Source organism: Haliotis rufescens, unplaced genomic scaffold, assembly GCF_023055435.1.
Source record: "Haliotis rufescens isolate VD_foot unplaced genomic scaffold, xgHalRufe1.0.p SCAF_2, whole genome shotgun sequence".
NCBI lineage: Eukaryota > Metazoa > Mollusca > Gastropoda > Lepetellida > Haliotidae > Haliotis > Haliotis rufescens.
In genome coordinates, this window is record NW_025963890.1 from 71,919,385 (window position 1) to 71,941,466 (window position 22,082).

General features: G+C 41.1%; 2 protein-coding genes across 2 annotated transcripts; one reads left to right on the top strand and one right to left on the bottom strand.

Moving 5' to 3' along the window:
* LOC124133280 (ubiquitin-conjugating enzyme E2 W-like) lies at positions 1-8,349 on the bottom strand. Its single transcript, XM_046497637.2, has 6 exons — positions 8,333-8,349; positions 4,736-4,827; positions 3,993-4,095; positions 3,033-3,188; positions 2,006-2,081; positions 1-248 (listed from the first exon to the last, which is right to left on the bottom strand). The coding sequence occupies exons 1-6, from the start codon at positions 8,345-8,347 to the stop codon at positions 235-237; spliced, it is 456 nt and encodes a 151-aa protein (XP_046353593.1). The 5' UTR covers positions 8,348-8,349; the 3' UTR covers positions 1-234.
* A 193-nt stretch (positions 8,350-8,542) lies between these two features.
* Positions 8,543-21,017, top strand: LOC124133194 (inositol monophosphatase 3-like). Its single transcript, XM_046497470.2, has 5 exons — positions 8,543-8,877; positions 15,106-15,271; positions 15,718-15,813; positions 16,413-16,586; positions 19,407-21,017. The coding sequence occupies exons 1-5, from the start codon at positions 8,551-8,553 to the stop codon at positions 19,730-19,732; spliced, it is 1,089 nt and encodes a 362-aa protein (XP_046353426.1). The 5' UTR covers positions 8,543-8,550; the 3' UTR covers positions 19,733-21,017.
* The last annotated feature ends 1,065 nt before the right edge of the window (positions 21,018-22,082 follow it).

Genomic DNA, 22,082 nt, shown 5'->3' on the forward strand with positions numbered 1-22,082 from the left:
AATATGTTATTTGTTCTTCAGAACCTGTGTCTCTCCTCTGCAGACAGGGAGAATGTGTTCACATATGAGGCGATAAATAAAGTGTGTGAGACTGAAGCAAGTGTTGCTGTGATAGCGGGAGACCCCAGCTTGCTGATATGTCTAGCGAGCCAGGCGGAGGTGGTGTAGCTCACGGATTACTTGCCAGGCCCAGGTGTAGTACCACTAAACAAGTGACACTGCCACAATGTTGTGTCATACAGAGTCATCTGAAACAGAAACACAAGCAACGTCACAGAGCATTGCAACAGAATGAATATATCTATTTCTTATCATATAATCAATCTGTGACTTAAGCCACAAGTCCAAAGCCCAAATCTAAAACAATTCTGTTTGGTCCAGTTTCACTGGCTAATAGATCTAGTACTCCATATAATGTCTGATAAGCAGTCACATGCTACTTGACAGAAATGCAAATTGACACACAGTCAGGTCTGATAGTTTACTGAAATGACTTGAATTACAAAAAATGAATGGTAATTACCTGGAAGTGATTCCCCAAATTAAGCCAATCAGATGTCTCTATTTAATTATACAGTACAACAAAACAATTATAGGCTTTAAAAGAGGTACCTGTTCTTATGGACCCAAAAAAGGCAATATACACCTCAGACTTAGTCCACGGGCAAATATTGCTTTTTTCGGGTCCATAAAAATATGTATTGACCTCATTCAAAGTCTTAATTGTATATCATGCTACCTATTGTCATTTAAAACAGAAAGATTTAGTTCATCCAAAAAAGGGTCTTCTTTTAAATTTTACAAACATGTAATTAACAGAGAAGACCAGGATATGTCCTAGATAATGCTTATTATCCAGTGCATAACATGTCCATTCTGTTATGAAACGAAGAAAATCCTGACCCATGGGCGACCTTAATTTAGTTTAAATGACATAAGACAGCTCAACTAACCGATACACCCATAAGAGTCTGTGCTAAGTGATCATAGGGAGATGGAGAGACGTTTGGACATGTTTGACTTGAAATTGAAAATGGGTTTAACATTGTCTACAAGATTACACCATTCATATAGCAACGTGCATGTGTGTAGTTTAGCATGAATACCCCCATCCAGGGACAGTATATTGACTCTGATCCGACCAGTCCTTGTTTTAGCCCCTAAATGCCCAGCGCCAGGAAGGGCAACAACAAGTACTTCTTTTAAAGTGTTTTGGTATAACACACCCAGGGATTGAACCACCAACTATCCACTCCCCGGAAGACACTATCCACTAAATCATGGAGGCTGTCAGAAAAGTATTGAAGGTGGATGGTCCATTTTTCAGTTATATTACAGCAGAAATGGGCTTCACACCTTGTAGCCATGTCGGGAATCAAACCGGGTCTTCGGCGTGACGTCCGAACGCTTTAACCACTACATTACCCAAATGCCATTTCAAACAAGAGTCATCCGAACATGACATATCCCCCCGATGTGGCATGTCGGTAAACTGTGTGTACCTTCAAATGTATTTAGATTGGCAAGGAAATCTTTTTCCTTGATGCCAAAACCAGAAATGTAATGAAGGTTATTAAATATTGGTTCATGTAGCTCACTTTCTGATGATCTCATGAAATTGTAATAACAATAACCTCGCAGATTCGCATATGAATAGCTCTGTAGTAGCCTCATGACACAAAGGCATAAAGAGAATGTACTAGGTTATGTAGCTCACATCATATATATAGTATATGATATAGGTAAATAGTACACCTTAGAATTATATTTCAGGGGCTAAAAGGCACTTCTACTGTGCCTGATTGTTAAGTGTACCAAGTTTTGTGAAGCTAGGTTGTACGGTTTAGGAAATATGCTCCGGACAAACAATGATTACAGACGGACGGACGGACGGACAGACAGACAGACAGACAGACGGACGGACGGACGGACGGACGGACGGACAGACGGCAATATCCCCCCGTCATTATATGTCGGGGGGATAAAAATGATAATCTTGTCTTACCATGATACCACCATCTAGTTTTCTTTGGGTTTTTACTGCATGTCTTCACATATATTGCATTATCAGGAGGCCTCTTCTGAAAGAAGCAAACAGTCACATCCTTTAGTCACACCAGTTAATGTCCATCACATTACAAGCAACAGTGACATGAATTAGGGCCTCAACCTGAGACATTATTGTGCTCAAACCATCTGCATCACTATCCATCCCTCATGTAAATGAAAGCTGTTACACAAAATGTCTTTTTATGCACCCAAAACCTAAAGAGAGCGGGCCAAATCTCATGGGAACACAGGGTTAGAAACTATCAGTTTTTGGCCACTAGTCCTTATAATGATAACATATAGGAAAACACTTAAAATGGGCCAATTTCTACCAGTCCTTAGGATACCTTTACTATTGGGCAGTTTGGTAAGGACTACAGGACTAGTGCCAATTTCTAACGCTGGAACATGTATTGAAACAGTCCAAAATGTTCTTATGGATGTAAACAGAAAATATCAAATATTTCAAAGCATCCCCTTATTATGTTTCAGTGGCTTCATTGTTCAGTTGTCCCCTTGGGAATTTGTTGCTGAGAAAAGCAGAGATAGAAACAAACATTTTTAGTCAACCTTATAATGATAACAACTAGCAAAACTCTTAAAAATGGCAAATGTCTTCTAGTCCTTATGATACCTTTTGTTGGTTTGGTTGTTTGTTTAACGCTGCACTCAGCAATGTTCCAGCTGTATGACGGCGGTCTCTGCATAATTAAGTCTGGACCAGACAATCCCAGACCGCTCGACAGTAACCCGGATATCCACGGGTCTTCCCAGACTGCTCGACAGTTATGATACCTTAACCCCACACTCTGCAATATTGCAGCTATACGTAGCAGTCTGTACATAATCAAGTCCGGACCAGACCATCCAGTTCTTGATAATGTGAGAACGATCCACTATGTCAGGGTGCGATGGCACCTACAACCAGCACAGGTTGCTGGGAACGAGAGTCCCTACAGGCACATGAGAATGTGGCGACTTACCTTTTCTTTACAGCTGGACAACATACTGACGACACTGAGACACACAGCCTGCACGGACAGGGCCGGGGACCAGTCCTCCGTCAGTATAGACAGACATATATGGCCGTTACTATATACATGAGGATGAACAGGGATGTTGGACCCGATGAATGTCACCTGCCAAAAAAGATTCCAGGTAAACCTTTACCCGCTGTACCGACAAAACAAAGTGTGAGTGAGTGAAATTGGTTTAACCAGAGATGCCAACCCAAATTGAAGCTTTGGAGTAATCAGTTGGGTGTAAAGGTGTACGTTCATGTAAAAAGAGTACCGCTAACAAGGTTAATAGTACCTTATGAAGGTTTTCAATTCTACATTTAAAAGAGAGAAATTGCATCCTTTAGAGGCCAAATGTTTAATACATGATCATAAAATTCTCTGAAGACAATCTCATTAAAATCAGATCTTAGTTTTCGCTACCGCTAAACAAATATCTGAGGATATCCCACTTTGGGTCACGTCAGAACGACCTTTCGCGAATTTTGACCGACCAATGAAATGACTGACAAGAAATTGACTTTAGCCAATCAGAAGGCAGCTTTCTCAAGCTTTACAACACTAGTTTCAAACTGGCAACTACGCTTCGAAACATATTTTGACGTGTTCTCGATTAAACATTTTAAAACTGATAAGCAGGACATTCTGGAATGACTTATAGATGGCCTAGATTGTATGGATATAATCATAAAACCCGTAACTGTTGTTCGGAATACCCTGCGTTAAATATTTCGTGGTCGCATGATTAGAAAACACATTCCGACTGTCACTTTCATGATCTGGTAAGCGATGCTCTGATTGGTTGGATGAAAGGTCGTTCTGACGTGACCCTTAATGGGATGTCCTCAGATCTTTGTATGGTAATAGCGAGAACTAAGATCTGATTTTATTGAGATTGCTCTGAAGATAACCATGATAACTCACCTGGGGAGAGTCGAAGGGGTACCTAGAGCCGAACTTGAAATGAAGCTGGAAGTTCTCACCTTCATACAGAGATTCAGGAGCACCATTGATGTAGACAATCCACCTGTGTGCAGTCAACATGGACATCAGCAACATCTACGTCAGCAACATGGACTCCAGCAGCATTGACATCGACGTGGTAAACGTCACCAACATGGACATCACCAACACTGACACAAGCAGCATCGACGTCAACGTCGGCTACATCCATGTCGGCAAACCCATGTCAGCGACGGCACGTCACCAACACAGATGTCAGTAACATGGACGTTGGCTACAGCCATGACAGCAACATGGACGTCACCAACATAGATGTCAACAGCATGGACGTCACCAACATGCACATCACCAACATGGATCTAGGCAACACTCACATGAGTAAGTGAGTCTTGTTTAAAACCTCTATCAAGTATTTCAGCTATATCACAGCGTCTCATCAAAACACAGGAGAAAAGCCTGAAGTGATGCAGGTCACATACTGTAACCACTTTGATGAAACCTACAAGCCTGGGTATGGCGCTGACAAACCAAGAATCATAATCAGGGCAAATCTGTTTTTCAAACCTATGACCACTTGACTCTGGCATGCCCAGGGGAAGTATGTGCCTAAAGTTTACGTTGTCCCTCAAAACACAGTGAATATAACATGTGATTCACAGCATGAAGAATCACACAGAACTAGGAAAGTAAAGAGTTGTACTTACTCTGATAGATTCTTCTGGATGCTTTCTGTGTCCACATTCACCCCAACTGGCGGGTCCTTGAGGAGCGCTTGCAGCTCCTTCTGTAGTCGCTTCTACAACACCAAAAAGTACAACTGTAGCACCAGGGCCTGTCAGTACAACTGTAGAATCAGGGGCTGGCAGTACAACTGTAGATCTGGGGCCTGGGAGTACAACTGTAGAACCAGGGCCTGTCAGTACAACTGTAGAACCAGGGTCTGTCAGTACAACTGTAGTACCAGGGCCTGCCAGTACAACTGTAGTACCATGGCCTGTCAGTACAACTGTAGTACCAGGGCCTGTCAGTACAACTGTAGTACCAGGGCCTGGGAGTACAACTGTAGAACCAGGGCCTGTTAGTGCAACTGTAGAACCAGGGCCTGGGAGTACAACTGTAGAGCCAGGGCCTGTCAGTACAACTGTAGAATGAGGGCCTGTCAGTACAACTGTAGAACCGGGGGCTGTCAGTACAACTATAAAACCGGGGGCTATCAGTACAACTGTAGAGCCAGGGCCTGTCAGTACAACTGTAGAACCAGGGCCTGTCAGTACAACTGTAGTACCAGGGTCTGTCAGTACAACTGTAGTACCAGGGCCTGCCAGTACAACTGTAGTACCAGGGCCTGTCAGTACAACTGTAGTACCAGGGGCTGTCAGTACAACTGTAGTACCAGGGCCTGTCAGTACAACTGTAGTATCAGGGGCTGTCAGTACAACTGTAGTACCAGGGCCTGTCAGTACAACTGTAGAACCAGGGCCTGTCAGTACAACTGTAGAACCAGGGTCTGGGAGTACAACTGTAGTACCAGGGCCTGTCAGTACAACTGTAGTACCAGGGCCTGTCAGTACAACTGTAGTACCAGGGCCTGCCAGTACAACTGTAGTACCAGGGCCTGTCAGTACAACTGTAGTATCAGGGGCTGTCAGTACAACTGTAGTATCAGGGTCTGTCGTTACAACTGTAGAACCAGGGCCTGGGAGTACAACTGTAGAATCAGGGGCTGTCAGTACAACTGTAGAACCAGGGGCTGTCAGTACAACTGTAGAACAGGGGCCTGGGAGTACAACTGTAGAGCCAGGGCCTGTCAGTACAACTGTAGAACCAGGGGCTGTCAGTACAACTATAAAACCGGGGGCTGTCAGTACAACTGTAGAACCAGGGCCTGGGAGTACAACTGTAGAATCAAGGTCTGTCGTTACAACTGTAGAACCAGGGCCTGTCAGTACAACTGTAGCACCAGGGCCTGTCAGTACAACTGTAGCACCAGGGCCTGTCAGTACAACTGTAGCACCAGGGCCTGTCAGTACAACTGTAGCACCAGGGCCTGGGAGTACAACTGTAGAATCAGGGTCTGTCGTTACAACTGTAGAACCAGGGCCTGTCAGTACAACTGTAGCACCAAGGCCTGGGAGTACAACTGTAGAACCAGGGCCTGTCAGTACAACTGTAGAATCAGGGGCTGTCAGTACAACTGTAGAACCAGGGCCTGGGAGTACAACTGTAGAACCAGGGCCTGTCAGTACAACTGTAGAACCAGGGCCTGGGAGTACAACTGTATAATCAGGGCCTGTCAGTACAACTGTCGAACCAGGGCATGTCAGTACAACTGTATAATCGGGGCCTGATGGAGAAGTCAGTGGGCAGTAAGATTTAGAGCCCTTAATCAGTGAACTTTAGTCAGTGGATACAGACATAGCGAATCTTGCCTTTGAGTCTTTTCATATCAAATATATCAACACAAGTCGATAAAAGTTTAAAACACCTCGGCAGACTTGAGTTGATATATTTGATATCGAAAGACTACAGGGATTTTTTCTTTACCATCCAAAATCATTCTTCAACCTTTTCAATTTGTAAACAGTAATAACATCTAAATATACTTTTCTTGCAGTCCCAATATGGCAGGAATTGAACAATCTAAATAGTCTTGCTTGCAAAATATGGCATACCTGGTGAGCTCGCCATATCTTTCCATTGGTTTGACATAATTCATATTTTGGCTAGTTTGCAAAAAATTATCTGACACCGAGTGGTCGTCCACAAGGAAATGTCACTAGCCCTTCCTGAAGTTCACTAGTTGACTAGCCAGCCAGATTATCGGAACAAGCAAGATTTGAGAAGTATCGTGATAAAATCTCTACATATAAACGTCATTATAAAGCAAATACAATATTGAGCGATAACTTGCATAGTTTACTTTCAAAGTATCAAATTCTTCATTCTGGCCACCGACTATGATTGCAAATGTTGTGAACAAACACGTCCCCGAATTCATTAATACCAGCTGGTTGTGTGATAACTAATAGTTGAACATTTACCATGTTTCCTTGCTACTGCCACATTTAATATTAATTATGTTTGTAATGTTCAAGTTTATTTGCATGTGTGTTTATCAGTAATAAGAGACCTTGTGCTTATGTAACCCAAATCTCCCTCGGGGTAATAAAGTGCTATCTTATCTGATCTTACTATGACATAATATTGCTGCACCTATCTGATCTTACGAAGGAATCATATTACTGCAATGTCAATTGTCATCAGATTTCTGCAATGTCATCCATGGATTTTTGTACTTTCTTGATTCCCACCTTACTAACTAAGCCCTAAATTGGGAAACCGTAACTATCCTTAGCTTAGGGTCAGTTGATTTTTCTGGGTGAGGGTGTAATATTTGCACAATTCTTACCTATTATTGTTCAGAACAGTTATGGACATGTCATTGCAAGACTTACCATGGATAAGAAAACACGACGCAGATTGACATACATGTACTTTTATGGTCCCCGCCCTTTGTATCCAACATAATAAAGCTTTTAGGGTCACAATTGATTTGGTTTTATGGCATACTGACGAACTGTAATAAATGAAATGTTTCAAAAAACATCACAAAATAAACACAGAATCATGCTCTAAACAAAGATTTTATAATAACTGGGCCTCATTATCGATATATTGTTTTATACCCAGGGGGATACGCTTTGATGGTAAATGAATTCAGACTGATCCTATCCGCTATAAAAATATAAAGGTTAAAAAAGACGAAATCTGTTACTTTTAACTATGAGGTGGAGTAGAATCTGATGGTAAAAGTATTGAAGTGGAATAACTTCAATCATAATTTCTATCACTGTTTTAACCCAAGATATAATAGAAGTAAGTCCTTGAATAGTATTCGGGATGCAACAGACGGAACTAAATTGGCCATTTTATATTTCGACATTAACATGATTCCTGGTTGTACCATGTTTTGTGCTGGCATTTGGAAAAGTGATAACAGAATGATCGAGTCGGGAAGAGACGAATGTTGTTATGCATGACTGTATCTGTTCACTGTCTATTTTTTAATTCTAAATGTCGTACAAAATCCTTCCAAAACAAAACATTGGCTCATCATTCATGCTCACGTCTTGACAACATTATTTTGTTTTTCAATGTATTCAAGAATACCGAACATGTCAATAGTCCAGAATGGGTAATAAACATATAAAGAAGTCGGCGCCTCGGTAAAAAAATCTCACACAGTCTTTAAAATCATAATCATATGGGCATGATGAATGCAAAAATACGGGAAGTGGTACCTCCATTGAAGCCATGTCTGACGTTTGTTGTTATATAGTTTCGTATCATTTGGATTTGGTCCAACAGTTGGATTATTTAGCATCATCTAATTTCTAGATATATTTAAAAGACAACTTACAGCTTTTTATGAAATAGACGAGATATTCAAATTGGAGTTCAGACATATATGTAAAATATATTACGCAACTAATCCACGTCACTTTACAACATGGCAATCATGGCGCCGGTGAACGTACGGTTAAATCCTGTAGGATTAGCTGTCGGCGTGGCAGTTATCATAAGTATATTTTTCTACATATTTGGTCTTCCAGGACTATTTAGACAAGAACAAAGAATTAGCATGAAGGAAATTTTGTCAGTCAGCGTTGAGCTAGCTCGGCGTGGGGGATCACGAGTCAAGTCTATCGTTGAGGCGAAAAATGGTTTGGAAGCCCAAGTCAAGGGGAAAACTAAAGAAGGGGCAAAGGAGATGCTTACCCAGGGTGACTTGCAGTCGCATAAAGCTATATTCTATGGGTTTGAGAAAGCCTTCCCAGGATTAAGAGTAAGTAATCGCAAGCTACTTTGTTCATTCAACTCGGTCTGATCGTTCACGGTGTATGAGCAACATGATGTGTCATCTGATATATTTTGCCAATGGTAAAGCCATGTAAAAATGTGTTGAACAACATTCCAATGATAATGTTGGACCATAACGAATCTGCATGTAATGAGTTTTACATGTTAAACTTAGCAAACGTGACAAAATTATTTTATGTCCGTTGATATTGATTAATATCACTTGACATTGTATTGACATGTTATTGTTATGTGTCGTCTGCTTGAATTGTGGTTGTCAAAAGCATGTGGAATAGCGTTCTTCTGTTCTTATATCACACAACATGAAATGAATAGTCGTAAGTTAAGTCATATGGTTGTCGTGATCATACCTCAGACAGCGTGTATGTGAAAGTACAATTTCCTGTTGTAAAATGAGCAAACAAACATAGCATGATAGCAGTGTTTGAAATTAAGTTTGAAAGTCAAGGGGCCATTGTAATTACTCTACTGTTAATAGTTGAAGATTTTGGGGTCCCTAGTTTCAAACCTCCAATACCCAGGACCCCCCTAAATTGAACACTAAATCGAACAAATCGAGTGGCATAGGTATATTAGAGGCAGCTCATAACACAATGAGTTGTATCATAAACAATTTTGATTGTATGGTTCTATATAGTCTGTCATACAGACCCTGAAACAAATATATCCAATGCAGCCCATGCAAGTATATAATATTTGGCAAGTCTAGATTACTGCAGTATCAGGCTGAAAAATGAAGAAAGACTCTGGGCTTATATTTTATACCTATTATTTAGCACCTGTTTGTTTCTGTAAAATATGTTCATTTCAGAGACCAGATGTTGGTCTAGGTTCTAAAAAAAACAACAGGCAAACTATAGAAAAGTGGAAGACAGTGTCTCGTGACTGATAGGCAGTGATAATGCTATCATTTACTTGAAAGGACAGAAGGAACACTCTAGCTGATATATATTTTTACTGCCAAATTCAATAAGAGTTACAAGTTCACATCACTTATACAAACATGGTTTCAAATGCAGAGTTTCTGGGAAGAGACTTATTTTTCAAAAGATAAAAAAGCGACTCTGTGTCAAGAAAATAGAAGATGGACAGTGGGATGGAGTGACCTTTTTTTCGTGATGACAGGCAATATGATACTGGTAATGATCAGGGTGTATGTGTTTGTTTTTGGAAGACGATTATCGAGCAAGTGATTTCAGACTTTTACTTGGACATATAACTATTTTCTACGAATGGTATGAATTTTGTTATCTTGAAAATCACAATCAATTCTTTCATTATACTTGCCCTTTAATGCACAGAAATATCAGGAAACATAACTTCTGATTTGAAAATATTTGGTTGTAATTTATTTATTAAAAGAAATTTACACTCAAGTGTATATGAGATTAAGACCTGAAACGAATTATATGCAGTGATTGAAAAAAGACTGATCACACCAGTGTATATTCATAGTGTCTTTCTTTCCCTTCCTACATAATTGATGCAAGTTGTTTATTAGCCATTGTTCATGCATTAGTTTTAGTTTAGTTACTTTTGGGGGGACACTGGTCACCAAGTCTATAGTACTGCTGTGCAGAGTTGTGTCCCTTAGGCATTCGAGGATCCTATGATCATTGCTTGAATTCTAGATTCGTCCTGATTATGTTTTTTGGTTTGTCAGCACCATAACTGTGCTTTGCCAAAGCGGATAGACCTACTGGGACGTATATCGTTTTGGGCATTCCTCCCACATCAACTTAAATACTGTTCAAAGCGGTGTTAATCCCAATTCACTACACATTCAGGTATTGTATCAAGATCTTGGTACACATACCATCGGGAATTATTTTCTAATATAAACATGAGTCATCACATAGTATTTGTATTTTGTTTGCTGTGGGTACAGTTGTCAGCCAGGATCCCCATTATCATGCCTCAGACCCCGAGGATTTATTACTGAAAGTAACCAGGACACAAAGTCCCTGGAAACATATCATGAAAAAATGCATTGTTAATACAAAGGAAGACTAAATATTGACCGCCTCTGTGGTCTGGTGGTAGAGGGTCCGCCGGAGTGCGGAAGGTCCGGGGTACAATCCCTGGCCACGTCATACCTAAAGACGTTAAAAGATTGTACTTGTTGTTACCCTGTCTGGTGCTCAGCATTAAGGGGCTAAAACAAGGACTGGTCGTCTCAGAGTCAGTATACTGTGTCTGAGTTGGGTATTCATGTTAAACTGTGGCATGGTATCTCAGTGAGCTAGCACTATAAATCGGCATCAGTCCAGACCAGTGCACCCACGCACGCAGGCACACACGCACGCACACACACCAATTTCACCTCAGCTAATGTAACTATTTGTGTGCTATCAGATATCCTCATTGATGCCTGTCAGCGACTGGCCCTTTGTCAAGTGTCAGTCACAATTCCCAAATTGAAATAAATGTTTCTTGATTTTTGCAACAGTGATTGACCTCACTGATAACCATGAAAACTGGAAGATAAATAAAATTGGCTTTAATCCTGTTATTACTAAGTAAGGATAAGATTTATGGATGAACAACTTCTTTATTACAATTAGGAGCGACATTTCTAACACCGTTATCAAGCAAGTGATGTACAGAGTATGCTTGACAGGTATATATACAGGTAGGAGGCAGTGTTTACACAGTAGAGTAGATATCGGAACCTGTATGGATTCATATTCTGATCCTCTATGGTTTTATATTTAAATCCTGTGTCATGTCACACATGGAATGACTTTGTTGGCAAATGGGTCCTACCTCATTTAAATAAACAATGTTATTATGGTTATCATTATCACTATATGCTATGTCTACATCGTACAAACTAGGTAGTTTTAAGACTTAAATCGTGTTCTAGTCTTTTTCTAACTGATGTTAACACACCTGTTTTATCTGAAATTTGAATTTAATTTATGGAAATGAGACATTTATATTTTCAAATATATTCAGGACGTTTCAAGCCTTTTTATGCCCATAGAAATATAAAAATTCAAGCAAAATTGCTGTGAATTAAGTATCACGATGCGTATCGTGACATCGGGATATGGTCATATTGCATCATCACAGTAGTCTATCACATGTTGCTTAAAACTTGAGAGAAACAGGTTATTGATTTCATGAGTAAATCAACACTTGACAAGAGTTCCACCATTGACACAACTGGTTTGTCACAGCTCACGTGACAGCTGGTTGTTGCAGGTTTTATTGATTAATAATATACTATTCCTATAATGAATCGGATGCTGAGTCTTATTATGTATATTCTAGGGCTGTGAATCATCTCTTTGTAATCCCGCAGTTAGATGTAGATTAACTGATTATTCACCTATGTGTCCCAAAGTTTGAAGTTCATATTAGCCTGACGTCATCCTAGTCCACTGAGATGATTCATTTTTATTGTTTTTGGTTTATGGAGCTGCTGACATAAAAAAAAAAAATGAAAATAATATCAAACAATTAATATGACTTTTCTGATATGTTTTTAATATTTGTCAATTCCACCGACTTTAATAGTATGGAATTAATATTTTTAGCATAAGTAAACATGAAATATCACTCACATTAGTTTGTGTTGAAAAACATGAAAAAGGGATTCATTGCACAACACAAAATGCCTCGTTAAGCATTTACCGCAAAGATTGAACAATGTAGACCGATATGAGTTACAGTCCTTTGATATGACATATCCATTTTCATGGTCATGTAGGTTGGGAAATGGCTACATTCATGTGGGTTGTAAGTGCAATCGAGGAAATTCAATTTGATTTTGATTTTGACTTGTAAGAACCATCAAACAAAATTTTTGTAAACTATAAAATAAATCACCTAATGCACCATGATTCACTCTGATGTTGTTATGCGTACCGTATATTAAAACCTTAGAAAAAAAGATTGCATATCAGCCGATCACAAGTTCATTTACCAACAGTTACATTCGGTACTACATGTGTATACTACTATTCATTTGGTTTTAGATGATTTACAGGGATTGTTATGAATCAAGTTTTCAATTTAAGATACCCAAATGTACGGAAACCCATGAGTAAAATAGCCAAATAACCAAAAGCTTATCTAGAGCTCTGATGGAGGAAAGGTTTAGATTCCAGATCTGATAGGTCTAGCCTATTTCAACCATGGTCAACTTCCAAAGAACATTAGCACCTATTAAGTATTAAACAAAACTTTTTATAACTTTTTATATGTGGCAGTTGGGTAACCTAGTGGTTAGGGCGTTCACTAGTCACGGTGAAGACCCGGGTTCGATTCCCCACATGGGTACTATGTGTGAAGCCCAATTTTGCTGCCCCCTGACGTGATATTGCTGGAATATTGCTAAACATGGTGTAAAACCTCACTCACTCACTCACTCACTCACTCACTCACTCACTCACTCACACTCACTCACTCACTCACTCACTCACTCACTCACTCACTCACCAATTAATCCACAGGTCTAAACCAAGGTTTAAAATTGTGTTCATTCTTTGTCATAACATTTAATGAATTTATCATGAGTATATTAGTCATGTTTATATGCGTCATATATATTTGTATATTCATAAGCTTAATGTACAGGTGTGAATTCAAGCCATCCTGATGTGTAAATGTTTTCTTTTATTAATATCATGATTACTGCACGCCATAATGATTACAGCAAATTACCTCTTCATGACTAATTTAAACATTTAGTGAGCAGATGTTGCCTTGGTTACCATATTTCTAATTCTGTTTTTCTCAGCACAGAACAGTGGCTACTGCATACTATGATAGAGGTCATTGATCATTTTGACATAAACAAGTTGGCATCTGTAGTTGTTGATGGCCAATCTCAGTCTCAAAAGCAGCTTTTTCCTCCCAATTCGGTACTTCTCCATCAAGATCTGCATAGGGTTACACGGGAGGCATCTTCCTGAAGTTCACCCGTAAAGATCAAAGGTAGAATAGGTCTTCAGCAACCCATGCTTGCCGTAAAAGGCGACTATGCTTGTCGCAAGAGGCGACTAACAGGAATTGGTGGTAAGGCTCATTACCATTTCTCAATTGCATAGATCAATGTTCGTGATATCAATCACTGGATTGTCTGGTCCAGACTCGATTATTTACAGAAAATTCTTTATCATACATTTAGATATGATTTTATACAAAATCAAACTTAACAAAATTATTCTTGAAATCTATGAGACCGTGTTGGAAGCGAAAGAATACACAACGGCAAGAAGTGATGTTAACTCCATAAATGACTATCTGTCATTATTTTGCCTTGTCAATGTGGAACTAACATAAAAAGGAAGCCAACAGTTTGTGTAAGGGCCAGACACTTACAATAAAAGGAGACAATTTTTGGGGAGGTAACTCTTGTATGACAATAGTTCTATCAAAGTGTTATGTTCACTGCTGTGAAAAATCAAGTGTTATGTTGACTGCAATGAAAATATCACTTTTGTCAACTTCAGTCTTTCACACTGAAGTATATAATAAATAGTGTCCAACTGATACAAAACCTGGATTCCAGTAGCTGTAGGATGTGCCAATGTGCCGAGCCCTATCTTTATATTAACATGTGGCAGAAGAATCTTGACATCGTGGATTGGCAGGAATATAGTTAAAAGTGGTGTTAAACCTTCTTGCTCACTCACATTGAGGGAGTTTTGATATTTGGCGAAGGTAGAAATTTGTCCTGCAGTTTACATGGGTGCAACAAGCAACAAATAGCAGAAGCTGAAAGCAGTAACAGTATTCACATCAAGTTATTGAATTCAACAATATTGAAATTATTCGATACACATTGCACTTTATTCTGTTTCAGTACAGATCATATTACAAATGTTGATAATTATGTATACATGACATGGTCTATCTACACACCAGCTGTGTACATGTGTACACTCCATTATTGAACCTCATTATGTTTTTTAAAAATAACATGAACAAAATAAAGAAGTATCACCTTGTTGTGAGTGACATCTTGAAGCATCCCCATGTTGCGAGTGACATCTTGAAGTATCCCCATGTTTGATGTCACATCTTCAAGTATCCCCCGAGTTGAGAGTAGAATCTTGAAGTATCGCCATGTTGAGTGTGACATCTTGAAGTATCCCCCATGTTGAGAGTGACATTGAAGTATCGCCATGTTGAGTGTGACATCTTGAAGTATCCCCATGTTGAGTGTGACATCTGACTTCAGGTACTGTCGGAGGAGCATGACACGGAGCCGGTGGACCTGAACACCATCCCGAGTGTCAACAAGGAACTGGAAGAGGTGATGGACATCGTGCTGAGTGACCAGTCCATACCCATGAACTCCATTGCCATCTGGATTGACCCGTTGGATGCCACACAGGAATATACAGGTGTGTACCTGCAATTGTTGGCAGTAGATGACTCTGTCCTATCTCTATCTATAATCACTGCTTCCTGTGGCCACTCACTCACTCACTCACTCACTCACTCACTCACTCACTCACTCACTCACTCACTCACTCACTCACTCACTCACTCACTCACTCACTCACTCACTCACTCACTCACTCACTCAAATGTTAATGCTACTTCATGTTTGTGATTTCTTCACCCACCCAGCCAGAAATTAATTTCTATTTTCACTGATCTCACAATAATGGTCTACAAAGTTGCCATATGACTTTCCTGACCTAACTAGTCTCAGAAGCTTGAGAACTTTCAACATAACAAATTTCATGAAAAAAACCCTTCAGAAAATATAAATGAATATATAACCATGATAGATTTGACCTTGACATACTCCATTCTGTTGCCTGATACAATGGTCATGTTTCAGAGGCCCTCTATCAGTATGTGACCACAATGGTGTGTGTTGTGGTGAACGGAGAACCCCGGATTGGCGTCATTCATCGACCGTTCTCAGATGAAACAGGTAATATCTCCTGCAACAATCAGTTTGGGCCACACCCAAACAACCAGTTCTTCAAACTGTAACCATGGCAACATATTACCTGAATGTAGAAATTATGGACCAGCTTTTGCAAGCACTTAAACTCAGTTAGATCTGGCATATCATATGTTAAAAAATCTCTCAAAAGACAAATGTAGGTACGTACTGTAAACACAAATGTAAACAAATTAGTGAGTGATAGCCTTGCTCATTGAGGGCTATTCTCTTACTTCTAATATACTTGCTCATGACAGAAGTCCAAAAATTGTTCCTGTTATACATCCCATTTAGATCTGGGTTAGAATTGGTCCCCAGCAACTTATGCTGGTCGTAAGAGGTGACCAAGTGGATCGGATGGTCAGACTTGGTGACTTGGTTGATTGTGTGTCCTCGTACCTAGGATTGTTGTTCCCAATATTGATCACTTGATAGTTAAGCATATCCTCACACCACCTACAACATGTAAAATCTTTTGAAGACAAACAAACAAACTAGACCTTGTAAAAATGATCTTAGTTATGTTTTCTCTCATGACAAGATTTTCAAAGCATTTGTCCATGACTTGAAATCATGTTTTGCAGTGTGGGCCTGGGTTGGATATGGTCACTCTACGAATTTGAAGAAAGCTGAAAATGTCAAATATGACACAAAGAAGAAAAAGATCATTGTATCTCGGTCTCACAAGGGAACTGTGGAGGATGTGGCCAGGGAGGCGTTTGGTGAAGACACAGAAGTCATCGGAGCAGGAGGAGCAGGTATGTCTCACACATTCCTAGGAAAGCCACTGTTCATGTCTCTAGGACATGGGCAGGTAGGTCTGTGACTGCCACTTGTCATGTCTCTAGGACATGGGCAGGTAGGTCTGTGACTGCCACTTGTCATGTCTCTAGGACATGGGCAGGTAGGTCTGTGACTGCCACTGTTCATGTCTCTAGGACATGGGCAGGTAGGTCTGTGACTGCCACTGTTCATGTCTCTAGGACATGGGCAGGTAGGTCTGTGACTGCCACTGTTCATGTCTCTAGGACATGGGCAGGTAGGTCTGTGACTGCCACTGTTCATGTCTCTAGGACATGGGCAGGTAGGTCTGTGACTGCCACTTGTCATGTCTCTAGGACATGGGCAGGTAGGTCTGTGACTGCCACTTGTCATGTCTCTAGGACATGGGCAGGTAGGTCTGTGACTGCCACTTGTCATGTCTCTAGGACATGGGCAGGTAGGTCTGTGACTGCCACTGTTCATGTCTCTAGGACATGGGCAGGTAGGTCTGTGACTGCCACTGTTCATGTCTCTAGGACATGGGCAGGTAGGTCTGTGACTGCCACTGTTCATGTCTCTAGGACATGGGCAGGTAGGTCTGTGACTGCCACTGTTCATGTCTCTAGGACATGGGCAGGTAGGTCTGTGACTGCCACTGTTCATGTCTCTAGGACATGGGCAGGTAGGTCTGTGACTGCCACTGTTCATGTCTCTAGGACATGGGCAGGTAGGTCTGTGACTGCCACTGTTCATGTCTCTAGGACATGGGCAGGTAGGTCTGTGACTGCCACTGTTCATGTCTCTAGGACATGGGCAGGTAGGTCTGTGACTGCCACTGTTCATGTCTCTAGGACATGGGCAGGTAGGTCTGTGACTGCCACTTGTCATGTCTCTAGGACATGGGCAGGTAGGTCTGTGACTGCCACTGTTCATGTCTCTAGGACATGGGCAGGTAGGTCTGTGACTGCCACTGTTCATGTCTCTAGGACATGGGCAGGTAGGTCTGTGACTGCCACTGTTCATGTCTCTAGAACAATGGTAGGTAGGTCTGTGACTGCCACTGTTCATGTCTCTAGGACACGGGCAGGTAGGTCTGTGACTGCCACTGTTCATGTCTCTAGAACAATGGTAGGTAGGTCTGTGACTGCCACTGTTCATGTCTCTAGGACATGGGCAGGTAGGTCTGTGACTGCCACTGTTTGTAGTTCCACAACACGGGCAGGCAGGTCTGTGACAGCCAGTGTTTGTAGCTCTACACCATGGGCAGGTAGGTCTGTGACTGCCACTGTTTGTAGTTCCACAACACGGGCAGGTAGGTCTGTGACTGCCACTGTTCATGTCTCTAGAACAATGGTAGGTAGGTCTGTGACTGCCACTGTTCATGTCTCTAGGACATGGGCAGGTAGGTCTGTGACTGCCACTGTTTGTAGTTCCACAACACGGGCAGGCAGGTCTGTGACAGCCAGTGTTTGTAGCTCTACACCATGGGCAGGTAGGTCTGTGACAGCCAGTGTTTGTAACTCTACACCATGGGCAGGTAGGTCTGTGACTGCCACTGTTTGTAGTTCCACAACATGGGCAGGCAGGTCTGTGACAGCGAGTGTTTGTAGCTCTACACCATGGGCAGGTAGGTCTGTGACTGCCACTGTTTGTAGTTCCACAACACGGGCAGGCAGGTCTGTGACAGCGAGTGTTTGTAGCTCTACACCATGGGCAGGTAGGTCTGTGACAGCCAGTGTTTGTAACTCTACACCATGGGCAGGTAGGTCTGTGACTGCCACTGTTTGTAGTTCCACAACACGGGCAGGCAGGTCTGTGACAGCGAGTGTTTGTAGCTCTACACCATGGGCAGGTAGGTCTGTGACAGCCAGTGTTTGTAGTTCCACAAAACGGGCAGGCAGGTCTGTGACAGCGAGTGTTTGTAGCTCTACACCATGGGCAGGTAGGTCTGTGACAGCCAGTGTTTGTAGGTCTACAACTTTGTAGGTAGGTCTGTGACAGCCACTGTTTGTAGCTCTACAACATGGGCAGGTAGGTCTGTCACAGCGAGTGTTTGTAGCTCTACAACATGGGCGGGTAGGTCTGTGACAGCCACTGTTTGTAGGTCTACAACATGGGCAGGCAGGTCTGTGACAGCCAGTGTTTGTAGGTCTACAACTTGGGTAGGTCTGTCTGTGACTGCAAGTGTTTGTAGCTCTATGACATGAGCAGGTAGGTCTGTGACTGCCAGTGTTTGTAACTCTATGACATGGACGGGTAGGTCTGTGATAGCCACTGTTTGTAACTCTACAACACGGGCAGGCAGGTCTGTGACAGCCAGTGTTTGTAGGTCTACAACTTGGGTAGGTAGGTCTGTGACTGCCAGTGTTTGTAACTCTATGACATGGGCGGGTAGGTCTGTGACAGCCACTGTTTGTAACTCTACAACACGGGCAGGCAGGTCTGTGACAGCCAGTGTTTGTAACTCTAAAGCATGGGCAGGTAGGTCTGTGACAGCCAATGTTCACATTGCAGCCCTACATTTGGCCTGAGACACAGGTAGGTCTGTCACTACCACGGATCACAGCAACTGGAGGGCAGGTAGACAACAATTGACACTCTGTATAGGCCAAAACACATCCAAAACAGGAAATCTCCTGGTAGTATCAACACACAGAAAAATACACAATGGTTATGAAATCTGCCTTTTGCCTGGGACTTTGGGTTTGGGGGGCAAGTCTTAAAATATCACCTACTGAAAATATGTAGCCCAAATTTAAGCCATACCAATATGTGATGTATCGACACATGAGCTGTATTGATGTATTTGTTTTCAGGCTACAAAGTCCTGGAGGTGATCAAGGGAAATGTGAATGCGTATACTCACGTGACGCTGATCAAGAAGTGGGACATTTGTGCCGGGAATGCCATCATCAGTGCTATGGATGGCAAGATGACTACGTTAGAAGGCAACATCATTGACTACTCCCCGTTCAATGACTACAAGAATGACAAAGGTTTACTTGCTACATTGTACGATCACTTTGACTATCTAGAAAAGCTTGCACCTGCAGTAGAAAAATATAAGAAGAATACAGTTAAGAAGACAATAGAAAAAAAGCCGCATGAATCAAAAGATGATGAGAAGCGTCCATCCCGATAGAGAGTTCAAGGATAATTCCAGTTAGGGTGTTACAGTCTTGTGCAAGGGTGGTGATGTATGTTGTTCACATTGTTGCTTCTTGGGACATAGGAAGCAGAAATATGATAAAGAAAAATAACGAAGAAATTTATGACAGGATTATTTACCAGCAATACTGGTGCTACCACTATCTTATATTGTCACTCTTGTCAAACTTGTGCTTGACAGTTGAACACATGGCTTATGAATAATATTTTGAATACTTGCATAAATATGCATGTTTTTTATATCATGTCAATCGTCTGGAATTAAGTCTAAGGTCCTGACAGTAATGTCCTTTGTGTACTGTAGGTCATGTCTATGGTACCTAGAATGAGGGGTTATGAAAAGGGGTAGTATTAGAAGATCTAACATATTTTTCTAGTTTTTGAAAGCAAACCCGGCACCGAAGGTTTCTACAGGGGGTGGCATTCATAATAGGTGTGATCTGAACATACCGGTAGATGGGGATATATAGTAGTTCTAGTGTTTTGAAAAATAAACTGGCCGACAAGGATATTAACATTGACACGCTGCTTGTGAAATTCAGAAAACGATAGTGGTAGTGCCAAGACTCCTTGAAAGTGAATTTCCTGCAAGTATTGTTTCGTCGGAATGTTTCCTTGCCAGTGGTATATGTGAGAATGTTTTTGATGCTTGTTGACAAATGTTCCGTGTATTGCAATACTCTGTGTCACAGTACAAGTGTTGTATCATGAGGTCATGTATTGATAAATGATTAGGTATATTTTAGTAAATATGAAAATAAATCGCAAAATATTATTTTCTGCCAATATGTTCACTTTTTCATTGATTAACTCAAATCTACACCCTATGTGTTGGTTCCTCTTCTATTCATTGCCCTTGTTGTTGGAATATGTCGCCTGGAATGGCAAGTGTATTGTTTCATGGTTCGTGATACGACAGAGTGTTGTCAATATATCAAACAATTATACTATAGACTTTATAGTTTTTATCGACCTTGGTCAATATTGCTTTATTCTGTCTAAAAGATTGTCTTCGATACTGCTTCAACAATAGGAAACTGGTATTGAGACAAAGAGTGTTACTCAATTTAATGTTTCTAGGTTTGTCAGCACCATACGACATCATTGGCTTCACCTAAGCAGTAAATGTTTAATGCCTGCATCACTTTGAGCTTTCTTCACACATCATGCTGACATGGGGGCCATTGGTGGCCCAATCGTCTAAGGTGCCGCGATTCGCTGTGCAGAGTGTGTCCCTTGGGCACGCCAGAAACTTATGATTGTGGGTTCGAATCCCGGTTCGCCCAGATTATGTTTCTAGGTTTGTCAGCACCATACCCGTTAACGTCTGAGACCTGCATCACTTCGGGCTTTCCTTCCACATTAAGCTGACACGCCGTGATATAACTGGAATACTGTTAAAAACGGCGTTAAACCCAACTCACTCACTCATGCTGACATGCCGTTTTATGACTGAAATAGTTTCAAACGGCATAACAAAGAGGAATCTTAAGAAATCCATTGTCTGTCCGTGTGTATTTGTGAGAATGTACCTGCATTGTGTTTTGAGAGGTTAATTAATTTCATTATACTAAAGTTTGTGTGAAATAAATACGAGGTAGGGACACACCCATATTTCAAATTAATATCGTCACATTATCTTCATGATTTAAAATACTCCCTGGGTCGCTTTTTGTGTGTTTTAGTTGTTGTGTATCTAGGAATGGTTGTAAATATGTAATAATTTCAAATCAGTGTTGGTTGTCGGCCATATGAACATATCACAATAGTTGCTCATGTACAACAGAACATGTACAGATGTAACACGGACGTTTCATCATCAGCCGATGCTGGGTTGCTAGGCGATGAGAGGGAAAGTGTATTCTAGAATATGATGATGTTTTAACTATGTGTAATGTGCCTTAACCAGTTTATTGAATTAATGTTACCTTGGTAACAGAAACAGGCAATGCCTTGTGGAAGAGTGTTTGACATTGTTTCGAATTGAAGAAAACCTAGCAATTGAACCCATGGATGTGAATGATTAGTGCACTTGATAACAACAATGTGGAAAGTCAATGTGGCTGTTGAAGTATACACTTAGGGTATGAACATGCACGTCATACTCCATCGCAGTCCTGTGGGAGATTCAAAATGGATTCCTCTGTTGCAATAAGAATGCCTACTGTCCGAAAACCCCGTGGGAGATTCGAAATGGGTTCTTCTGTTGCAATAAGAATGCCTACTGTCCGAAAACCCCGTGGGAGATTCGAAATGGGTTTTCTGTTGCAATAAGAATGCCTACTGTCCGAATACCCTGTGGGAGATTCGAAATGGGTTCTTCT